This window comes from Asterias amurensis, chromosome 14 (assembly GCF_032118995.1).
Source record: "Asterias amurensis chromosome 14, ASM3211899v1".
Lineage (NCBI taxonomy): Eukaryota > Metazoa > Echinodermata > Asteroidea > Forcipulatida > Asteriidae > Asterias > Asterias amurensis.
In genome coordinates this window covers 15,343,376-15,355,745 of record NC_092661.1, presented here as the reverse complement: position 1 = coordinate 15,355,745, position 12,370 = coordinate 15,343,376, and the positions used below count along the sequence as shown (strand labels likewise).

Genomic DNA, 12,370 nt, shown 5'->3' with positions numbered 1-12,370 from the left:
TAGATTGGACTAGGGGATAAATTGAATAAATTAATTAATTAATAAAATAATCTTTCTCTGCTGAGTGAAAGTTTGATTATCACTGTAAAAGAGGAACAGCGCCACCAAGTGCCCACTACCTGCTCCACGCCAGTTATATTTAACCTCGTTTGCAGTGGTGAACGATATAGTCGCGCCCTTTGTTTTCTTTCATAGGGCGCCCTACTCGATGTCTACTTCCAGGGTTTAGTGACCAGAATTAATGATCCGTTACTACTCGTGGTAACGAGGTTGGTAGAATTGTGCACACACACACAATACACACAGTCTAGCTAAATACATAGGATTTGATTGAACTTGAGCTTGAAGTTGAACTGTCCTCCTACGTTTCACTGTGTGAGTATCATTCCCTTTTCAAAAAGGAAAGGGCTTTTCTTTCAAACTGTGTGTGCTGACGTAGGATTTTTTATGGAATTTTATTTGAAAACAGACTAAAAAAACGAACTGGATAGCATTTCAAATGCATATAAATAGGTCGTATTATTATTACATTTAGATTTAGAATTTACATTTTACTTTTTCAGTTGTATTTTTACCATACTCGGCAGGTCAGGTACTCTTTCACTTCAGTCTTTAAAATTGTCATTCGCCCTTTATATGGGGCTAGTTCTCTTGCAGTCTAAAGCCCGATTTATACTTCCTGTGTTGTGTCTGTGATTGTGAAGTGAATTTTGACTTTTAACTTAAACAGGACTGTTTTCGCTGTGAATGTTTCGCATGAGAACTGACGCTGATTTATTCGCTTTTTGTTAATCACGTTGCTCCTTCTGTATGGAAGTGTATTTCAGGCATGGAAAAACCTGATATAATTCGTTTCGTCCGGATTCTTAAAAATAAAACACTGACACTAAGACTAATTCAAGTAAATTTTGTTATAAAATGTAGTTCGTATGGACAGATGGAGGAAGGAAATAATTTTGTTTTCTCTACTTGTATTATTTAGGAGAACTCTAGGATAACTTTCCGTATGGCGCCACCACTTTTTCACTCATTTTTACAAAAAGGGATATGTCAATCAGGTAAATTAGATACTATATTATTTTATTTCGAATGAAAAAGTGGTGGCGCCATACGGAAACTTTTCCGAACTCTATCTTTTGAAAAATGAGTACATCACCAAATTAAATTTGACATTTTCCTTCTTTTTTTTAGGCCTCGAAATAGCCCACGGCACCTGAGCATTTGTGCTTTCGCTGTGCTGTTGTGCCCTCTGCAAGATTCAAATACAAACTTACATTTTCCCCACAGCATTTTCCACCATAGAAAAATTGATATGCTTTTTCAAGAGGGAAGTTCAAGGCCTGTCACGACCCGGTCACACAGTCCTCGATAACAAAAATAAGACTGATAAAAATGCAAGCCCTCGATTGGTTGAATGAGCGTGAGCGTATTCTGCGTGGAGCATTTCAACCAATTGAGGACGTGCATTTTTAGGGTTCTTGGTCACCAGGCCTTTAAAGGCAGTGGACACTATTGGTAGTTACTCAAAAGAATTATTGGCATAAAACCTTTCTTGGTGACGAGTAATGGGGAGAGGTTGATGGTATAAAACATTGTGAGAAACGACTCCCTCTGAAGTGCCATAGTTTTCGAGAAAGAAGTAATTTTCCACGAATTTGATTTTTAGACCTCAAGTTTAGAACTTGAGGTCTCGGAATCAACCATCTAAACGCACACAACTTCGTGTTACAAGGGTTATTTTTCTTTCATTATTATCCCGCAAGTTCGATTACCGATTGAGCTCAAATTTTTACAGGTTTGTTATTTTATGCATGGAGACACATCAACTGTGAAGGCTAGTCTTTGACAATTACCAATAGTGTCCACTGCCTTTAACCTACATGTACACATACTAACTTTCTAAAGCATGAATTTCATTTGTTGACAGTCATACCAACCAGGTTATTGTTTTACACCATGAGCAGTCAGCAAACTGGGACTACATCATCTGGGGCGATCCCACCTCTTGCTCCAGTCTCTAGCTCCTCCTTAATGAGCCACTCCCAGTCACAGCTTGGGGGCGGCAGCAATCAACCAAGTGTGACTCGTAAGACACTTCAAGACACAATCAAGGAGATTGAAGCACAGATCACGGTAAGTGTTCATCATTAAGTGTAGACTTGTGGCTGTGGCTGCCTCATTCTCGCTTTGTAATGGGGGCGCACTCCTTGAGTCACCATCATCACCTGAGCCCAATTTCATGGCTCTGCTTGCTGCCGAATTTTGCGCTTCCAATCACCATACGCCGCTTACGTGCAAGCGTTGAATTACTGCGCTAGCTGTGTAATATAAGAATGCCTAGTAACGTGGAGTGCACACACGCACAAGCCAACATTCACTGCTAACCGTTGAAATTCGCTTGATGTAAGCGTGGAATTCCCTGATTCTGTATGCGCCGATTCTTTACTTTAAGTAAGCAGAGCCATGAAATTGGGCCCTGTTCTCTTTCAGTCGTCGCTCTATTCTCAGCTCTTGCACACTTCTACCAACCCACTTTGTCGCAATTGTAAGCTTAAACAACTGATTGATTTCTCTCATTCAAATCAAATTATAGAAATAACAACAATATTAGACTTTACTTCTAGTCCTTTCACCGTTTGATTTCAGCTTTTGGAGCAGACTCCTAATGTGACCAGCAGGCAGCAAGATGACTTGGCCAAGTTAAGGGAGCTCCACACACGTGCACTGGCAGAACAGGAGAAGGTAAGTTAAGTCCATTTTAAAGGCAGTGGACACTATTATTAATTACTCAACATAATTATTAGCATAAAACCTTACTTGGTAACAAGTAGTGGGGAGAGGTTGGTAGTAAATAGCATTGTGAGAAACGGCTCCCTCTAAAGTGGAGTAGTTTTCGAGAAAGAAGTAATTTTCCACGAATTTGATTTCGAGACCTCAGATTTAGAATTTAAGGTCTCAAAATCAAGCATCTGAAAGCACACAACTCCGTGTGACAAGGGTGTTTTTTCTTTCATTATTATCTCACAACTTCGATTACTGATTGAGCTCAAATTGTCACAGGTTTGTTATTTTATGCATATGTTGAGATAAACAAAGTGAGAAGACTGGTCGTTGACAATAACCAATAGTGTCTTTAAATCAGAATTCTTGTGTGCTCCCTGTCAAGTTTGAATCTTCCGGTATAAACTGGAATTCAAGGATATTTCCCTGTCAAGTTTGAATCCTCCAGTTTAAATCGGAATTCAGGGTTTTCTCTTGTCAATTAATCTTCTGGTTTGAACTGTTGCTCAGGATTTTTCCCTTTCAAGTTTTAATCTTCTGGTTTAAACTTGAATTCAAGTTTTTTCTGTCAAATTTTAATATTCGGCTCTAAACCCGATTGCAGGAATATTTCCCTGTCAAGTTTGTGGTCTTCAGGTTCAGTGTGAATTCACATTTGTGTGTGTTTTTATGTATCAATACTTTGACATAATTTCTAATGTGTTCCTAACAATGCAACTTGTTTTTATCCTTAAGCTCAAATCCAGCAAACAGCAGCAGCACTTGCAGCAGCAATTACAGCAGCAGCAACAGCAGCAGCAACACCTTCAACAACAGTTACACCAGCAGCCGACGACGCCTACGACAGTTCCTGTCAGAACAGGCACCCCACCCTCAGCCTCTCTGAATAGTACAAATGGTACCAGCCAAAGCGTCAACGTGACACCGGCTCCAATTCAGAGTGTCCCTACCCCAGCTATAAGCAAACCCAGCAGCTCTATGGCATCAGGAAGTTCCATGGCAACGGGTGCGCACAGTAGTATCGACCCCAGTCAGGTAATTATTCTCGTCTAAAGTCGTGTTCCCATTGGACTTATTGTTTTCAAGTATTGCGACTTTTCTGTAGAATGACAAAATTAAATCCAATGGGGATGCAGGGTAAACTGCCCTTCCTGTCATCTTACCGTAACCCTAATGTAAAACTAACAGGGTGATTGAGGTTGCCGCGCAGCCCAGTAGAGTACAATCGGCACAGTTCCTTGCTGTAAACATAGCGTGACCAAGCTGTAAAAGGAGAGTCAGAAAAGTGTTGAGTATAATACTGCTAACACACACAACAGTGTAAGGGTAAAACCAAAATAAATACTCTTTATCCCCAATGCAAATTTAAAGGAACACGTTGCCTTGGATCGGTCGAGTTGGTCTTTGAAAAGCGTTTGTAACCGTTTTTTATAAAATGCATATGGGTAGAAAGATGTTGTAAAAGTAGAATACAATGATCCACACAAACATGCCTCGAAATTGCGTGGTTTTCCTTTTACCTTGTCGACTAACACGTCGGCCATTTATGGGGGTCAAAATTTTGACTCCCATAAATGGCCGACCATGTTAGTTCGCACAGTAGAAGGAAAACCACGCAATTTCGAGGCAAACTTGTGTGGATTATTGTATTCTACTTTTAAAACATCTTTCCAACCATATGCATTTTATAAAAAACGGTTACAAACGCTTTTGTTTTGACCAACTCGTCCGATCCAAGGCAACGTGTTCCTTTAAAGGGAAAGTATTTGTCAAAGAGCAGTCTTCTCACTTGTTGTATCCCATCATAACCATAAAAATAACAAACCTGTGAAAATTTGGGCTCATTATTGGTCATCGAAGTTGCGAGAAAACGATGAAAGTAAAAACACCCTTGTTGGACGAATTTGTGTGCTTTAAGATAAGAATAAGAGACTTCTAGCTAGAAGTCTTTTATAATTTTAGTGAGAAATTACCTCTTTCTCAAAAACTACGTTACTTCAGAGGGAGTCGTTTCCCACAATGTTTCATATTATCAACAGCTCTCCAATGCTCGTTACCAAGTCAGTTTTTAAGTTAATATTTGTTTTGAGTAATTACCAAACGTGTACCTTCCCTTTAACTATTTAAAGGAACACGTTGCCTTGGATCGGTCGAGTTGGTCATTGAAAAGCGTTTGTTATAATATGCATATGGGTAGAAAGATGCTGTAAAAGTAGAATACAATGATCCACACAAACATGCCTCGAAATTGCACGGTTTTCTTTTTACCTCGTCGGCTAACACGGTCGGCCATTTATGGGAGTCAAATTTTTGACTCCCATAAATGGCCGACCGTGTTCGTTCGCACAGTAAAAGAAAAACCACGCAATTTCGAGGCAAACTTGTGTGAATCATTGTATTCTACTTTTAAATTATCTTTCCAACCATATGCATTTTATAACAAACGGTTACAAACGCTTTTTTATAGACCAACTCGTCCGATCCAAGGCAACGTGTTCCTTTAAACAGTAGAGCAGTTCAAAAGCTACTGGAAGACATTGCTAAAAAAATAATTAGAAATAACCAGAAATTTGTGTACAATTCAAAATAATTGTTTTTGTTTCATTTTAGATTTTGGATAGAAAGCGAATCCAGGACCTGGTGAAGGAGGTGGACCCAAATACACAGCTAGATGAAGATGTGGAGGAAGTGAGTTTTCTGTTTCTTTCTTTCTTTATTTATTTGAGCTTAGGGTTAGACATTGTTGTGGAGCTGAAACAAAAATTTGACTCTACAAGATAGCGAACCGTGTTGATTACACAGAAATATATCCTGGAGAACGCTGAGCTTGGCCCCCCTCTGTGCCGGCTGTGAACGTGGCGTATTGATCATTCCGTGACACGTGGGTATGGCAAAATGGCATCACACTGTCACACATAGACCGTTTCTACTTGTTTTCATTGGTCAATGTTCATGATGCCAACTATACGGCAAAATATTTTGGCGTATGCGTTTCCATGAAAATGATCTCACAACAAAACTGTGCGCATAATGACGCACTCAGCATTCTGCGGGTTCTATTTCTTTGGTTGATTATAAATATGATGGTCTTGTAATGTTCCTTTAAACATGCCCACGTGAACTTCTCTCGACCAATCATAATTGATAAACTGTTCCATGCAGTTATGACTAACAGATTCCGGTGCTATACAATTTTCTTTTGTTAATACTATTATTTTTAAGAACAAAATTAAATTTTGACAATTTTAATTTTAGATGTTGCTGCAGATTGCTGATGACTTCATTGAGAATATAGTGACATCAGGGTGCCAGCTTGCCAAGCACAGGAAGTCAAACACCTTGGAAACTAAGGACATACTACTGCATTTGGGTAAGAATTTGAGAAACGTGGTAGAACCCACCTCTCTCTTACAGGGATGAGAAATGTCAGACTTCAATCTTTTTAAAGGATCTATGTACTTTTTTTTAGGACAAAAAAACATGATGTCCACAGATTTACATTAAATTTACACAGTTTGAAGATGATAATAGTAGAAAGCTTTCCTGAAAATATTACTTGCTGAGGTGCTGTAGTTTTTGAGAAATGAGTAAAACAATGTCATGAAAATAATTTTTGTCTCGGTGATCATGAGACGAAATTTATTTTAGCATTTAAAAACGTATTTTCATGAAATTGTTTTACTCATTAATTCTCAAAAACTACAGCACCTCAGCAACTAATTTGAAGGTACTGTGGACATTATGTTTTGTGTTACAAAAAGTACCCAAATCCTTTAAAGACATTCTGGACACATTTGATAATTGTTTAAGACCAGTACTCTCACCTACCAAGAGTATCCGTCAAGAGCTCAGGACGCTGATGCTGGACCAGGATGTGTGGAAGACGACCATCAGAATTTCCGGAGAAGGCTTCGGCTGAAAACAACCTCTCGCTCAACTACTATTCTCGAATGGTGTACCCCAACATATTCATAAAATAAAAAATTTGTGAAAATTTGTCCTTAATTGGTAGTAAAAAAAAATTAAGAGAATAATGGGAAGAAAAAAAACACCCTTGTTGCACAAATTTGTGTGATTTCAGGTGCCTAATAAAAGGCTTCAGGCCTGAATTCTTTTAATTCTTTTAATATTTGAGTAAGAAATTACCTCTGTCTCAAAAACTACATTACTTTAAAGGAAGCCGTTTCTCACAATATGTTTCATACTATCAACAGCTCTCCATTGCTTGTTACCAAGAAAGTTTTTATGCTAACAACTATTTTGAGTTATTACCAATAGTGTCCAGTGCCTTTAAAGTAACGGACGGACCTACTTTTCTTTTTAAACATACAGAGCGCAATTGGAATATGATGATCCCTGGGTTCTCCACCGAGGACAACAGACAGTACAAGAGGCCAGCGTCAACTGAAGCTCACAAGCAGCGCATGGCCCTTATACGCAAAACCCTCAAGAAATAAAAGACCTTCATGAACGAAACACCTGTTGTCACCTTTTGAAGGCAAAAACTACCCGATACTCATTGTGTGTTGTAAGGGCTTGACAAGAGTGTCTATGTTTTCTTGAACTTCCATACTGCCTGACCATTCAGTATCATCCACTGTGGTTTTGAATTATTGATGAACTGTGCCAGCCTGCATTGATATGTGATGAGTGCGTCTGAGCAGTACACAGTCAACCCTCTTACTCTGTGACCATTCATTAGCATCCACTGTGGTTTTGAATCATTGATGAACTCTGCCAGCCTGCATTGATATGTGGTGAGTGCGTCTGAGCAGTACACAGTCAACCCTCCTACTGTCTGACCATTTAGTATCATCCACTGTGGTTGTGAATCTTTGATGAACTGTGCTAGCCTGTATTGATGTGTGGTGAGTGCGTCTGCACAGTACACAGTCAACCCTCGTACTGTCTGACCATTCAATATCATCCACTGTGGTTGTGAATCTTTGATGAACTGTGCCAGCCTGTATTGATGTGTGGTGAGTGCGTCTGCACAGTACACAGTCAACCCTCGTACTGTCTGACCATTCGATATCATCCACTGTGGTTGTGAATCTTTGATAAACTGTGCCAGCCTGCATTGATGTGTGGTGAGTGCGTCTGAGCAGCACACAGTCAACCCTCCTACTGTCTGACCATTCAGTTGTGGACTGTGGTTTGGAATCTTTGATGAACTGTGCCAGCCTGTATTGATGTGTGGTGAGTGCGTCTGAGCAGCACACAGTCAACCCTCCTACTGTCTGACTTCAGTATCATCCACTGTGGTTGTGAATCTTTGATGAACTGTGCCAGCCTGCATTGATATGTGGTGAGTGCATCTGAACAGTACACAGTCAACCCTCCTACTGTCTGACCATTCAGTATCATCCACTGTGGTTTTGAATGATACATAAACTATGACAGCCAGCAATGAGATCAAGTGGTGAATGCATGCAGCACACAGTCATCCCTCTTACTGCTGACAATTCAACAACATCCACTGTGGTTTTGAGTAATGAAGTATTTAGGTAAACTATGCCAGCCAATATTTATACCATGTATGAATGCAGGACACAGTCAACCCTCCTACTGTCTAACTGATCCTGCTTGACATGAGATCAGGCATACCACCAGACTCCATCAGATTGGATGTTGAGTGGACTGAGGACTGCACTAGTAAACTGATCATGCTTTACATGGGATCTGGGATACAATTACATGGGATCAGGGATTATTGCCAAAATCAAGAGTCCGACAGTTTGGATGTTGAGTTACTGTATGGTGTGGACTGAGGGCTTAACTAGTAAACTGATTATGGGATCAGACATATCACCATAGTCAGAGTCCAACAGTTTGGGTGTTGAGTTACTGTACGGTGTGGACTGAGAAGACTGCACTAGTTAACTGATTATGGGATCAGACATATCACCATAGTCAGAGTCCAACAGTTTGGGTGTTGAGTTACTGTATGGTGTGGACTGAGGGCTTAACTAGTAAACTGATTATGGGATCAGACATATCACCATAGTCAGAGTCCAACAGTTTGGGTGTTGAGTTACTGTACGGTGTGGACTGAGAAGACTGCACTAGTTAACTGATTATGCTTAACATAGGATCAGACACCTCCAACAATCCAACAGTTTGGATGTTGAGTGGAATGAGGACTGCACTACAATGACATGGGATCAGGGATATTGTGAAAATCAGAGTCCTGCAGTTTGGATGTTGAGTTACTGTATGGTGTGGACTGAGGACTGTACTAGTAAACCGATTATGCTTTGGGATCAGGCATACCAGCATAATCAGAATCCAACAGCTTAGATGTTGAGTTACTGTACAGCGTGGACTGAGGACTGTACTAGCAAACTTATGCTTTACAGGACTACACTAGTATAAAGGATATTGGTCATTGTACATGTATCATAACTACGTATATTATTTCTTGAGGTGCCAGTCAGAAGTCATCAGAAGGATCACACCCAAGTTCACAAAATGTACAACCTGCCTTCCTCTTTGAAGTATTAAACAGAAAATAAAAACGTTGGCTCATGACTAATATAAGGTCATTAGTGCATTTTGTATGGTTTCATAAAACTGCTTTTGTATAGTTGCAACATTAAGGAGCTCCTGGTAAATGGGAGTTTATTGATCAAGAGTGGTCTCCAAAGTAATTGTTTGTAAAAAGAATATTTTTTGGAATTTGTGTTAATCTTTTCAAACTTACTTAAATCTTGCACTTAACAACCTTTTGGTTGTTACGAGTATGAAATATAAATTAATAATAATAATAACAACCAGATTTGTATAGCCCCATTCCATCTAGATCATGGCGCTCATCAGCAACAACAGGCTATGAAAAACAAATACAATTAAAGAGTAACTGGAAGTTAGTGACCCTTTATAGCCACAAGCCGACGAAATGTCTGTGTGTTGAGTCATCAAACAATGTGTATAAGAGAATCAGGAACTTAATGAAAAGACAGTCACAAAATAGATAAGAAAATAAAATTAGCTGTTGCAAACTATACCAGCCAAAATGACCTATGGTATGAATGCAAAAAAATAGTTAATGGCCACTTATCTCAACCCTAGCGAAGTCATGACAACACAACAAAAGTGAACAGTGTAGCATCAGCAGTGGTGTAGAAATTCACGGAGAGAGAGATAGAGAGTTAGAAATCACACAGAAAATAGCAAAGGGGTAAACAATTCATAGGAAGACAGAGTGAGGGGGGGGGGGGGGTAGAGGGAAAGGGTTGGTTTAACCACAAGAAGATGGAAACACAAAGGACGATATGAAGGGTGGGAAGAGAGAGAGAGTTAGTGAGTTAGGCGAGCTAAAACGGGGATATTTGTTGGGAAAAGAAGGCAAGGACAAAAGGTTATTAACTATTAGTCGTTGTCTTCTTGGATGTTCAGACCATTGGGTTGATTGGTCTGAAGGCGCCTTATTCACAGGTTCTTTCTACTCAAATGAACAGTCTCATAATGAATAGGCTAATAATGACAGTTTATTCAAATGAAAATCAGTACCTTCAGAGATGATTACTACAAGTTTTCTAATACTTAAATATATTTTTTATGTCACATTCATTTTTCCTAAGGAAAAAATGTGCATTTATCTCTATCGACCTTTGTCCCCTTGGGTTGGTTGGATCATGGAGGAAGGAAGAGGCCCCACGGTTGGGTTTAATTTTTATTTAGTTTTTTTCCTTTTTCTTTCCTCATCAACCCTATTAGATGATTAGATGCATGAAAAACATTGTCACACCGTTGAATGATCCAATAATCAGAAAATGAAAGTTATTCGAACGTTCATGTAAATGTAACGGATAATGTATTTGTGTTCATTTATTGTGGTTTAGCAGTTTGCACGAGTACAATCATGACACATTTAATAAAGGCAGTGGACACTATTTGTAATTACTCAAAGTTATTATTAGCATAAAACCTTACTTGGTAATGGAGAAATTACTTAGAGAAATTGATAGTATAAAACATTGTGAGAAACGGCTCCCTCTGAAGTAATGTAGTTTTCGAGAAAGAAGTAATTCCACGAATTTGATTTCGAGACCTCAGAACTAGATTTTCAGGTCACGAAATCAAGCATTTGAAAGCACACAACTTCTTGTGACAAGGCTGTTTTTCTTTAATTATTACCTCGCAACTTCGATAACCAATTGAGCTCAAATTTTCACAGGTTTGTTATTTTATGCATAATATATATATATATGTTGAGATACACCAAGTGGGAAGACTAGTCTTTGACAATTACCAATAGTGTCGAGTGTCCACGTTCGGGTTTTGGCAATACAAACTTATATACTTGGTATACTTGAGTATATAAGCAGCTTTCGATAGCATAAAGCATTTTGAAAAATTAAACTTTGAAGTTACGTGGTTATTGAAAAAGATATCAGTTCATCCACCGAAAATTGAATCTGAGAAATTTCACTGTCACTTCTCAGATTGTGTATTCCAAACGGATTATTCTTCAGGGTGTACACTATAATAACCGCTCCAACAAAACGATATCTCAAAAACGTAATCCTTTGAATTTAAATTGTTTTAATAATACCCAAAATAATTTGGCGTTCGTGATTGGTGTCATCATAATGATGATTGAGTTTGATGATGAACTTTCAGCTTGAAATTATGGCTTTTGAATAGTATTTCCTTTAAATTCCGTTCTGAACCCCACAAGCAAGGTCATAAGATGAAATCCCGTTTTGTGTACCTTTCATGTAAGTAAAACAAGTTTTTAAAGAACTTTTCAATGATGTATCGATTGTTAAAATCCAATCATGTTTTTGTTTTCAAATTAAAACTTTGATTACTGTAATGACATCAATATTCAGTTTTGGTCTCCAATTATTGTGTGATGAGTTTCTAGGTTCAATTCTGTTTCATTTTTTAGTCGAAGAGTTTGAAGAAATTTTGGGACAGGCCACATTATTTTTAGCCGCGTTAACGGGTCACTTAAAGCCCATGGAAGTTGACTTTCAAAAAAGCGGATTATGGTAGGCGCGCATTGTTTTGGCACGTGCGCTCCGCTCCGATCAGATTGGGGGTCTACGGTTGTACATGATGTACATACATTATTATACGATGAGTCAATCAGAGCAAAACTTGTTTTACTCGTTACTAGTTTTAGACAAGCAGGGGTCTTATTAGGCTAGTTGCGATAACGTAACCCTCCTCCTGCCGGCCGTCGGGTGGAGAGTTACGTTATCGCAACTATTAATAGGCCTACAATTCGATCTTCACAATTGCATCCACATAAAAGTAGCTACTGTTGGATAAAATAATCAATCGGCAACTAGACGCCAAGTTTAAGTTTATTGTGGCAATTATTATCTAGTTTTCAGTAAACGCACTGGAAAACCGTCAACTAACTTGTGAAAGTCACTACAAAAAGATGTTTTGAGCTTACGCTCCCGATATCCCCTAGGTGATACGCAGTAGAAGCAGCAGAAGCAGAATAACATGCCTCTAATAAAAAGTCGGAAATTTTCCCTCTGCTCTGGTGTGGTGGAAAAAGGGGGAATGACGAACATTGTCATAAGTGAGATTTTATTGAATGTAAAATTAATGTTGATTTGAGTAAAAC

The 12,370-nt window shown here is 38.8% G+C and overlaps 1 protein-coding gene across 1 annotated transcript; it reads left to right on the top strand.

The window, feature by feature from the left end:
• Positions 1–286: 286 nt before the first annotated feature.
• On the top strand, positions 287–11,570 carry LOC139946761 (uncharacterized). The gene is made up of 7 exons (XM_071944440.1): positions 287–375; positions 1,928–2,133; positions 2,647–2,742; positions 3,517–3,816; positions 5,392–5,469; positions 6,037–6,151; positions 7,114–11,570. The coding sequence occupies exons 2-7, from the start codon at positions 1,957–1,959 to the stop codon at positions 7,236–7,238; spliced, it is 891 nt and encodes a 296-aa protein (XP_071800541.1). The 5' UTR covers positions 287–375; positions 1,928–1,956; the 3' UTR covers positions 7,239–11,570.
• The last annotated feature ends 800 nt before the right edge of the window (positions 11,571–12,370 follow it).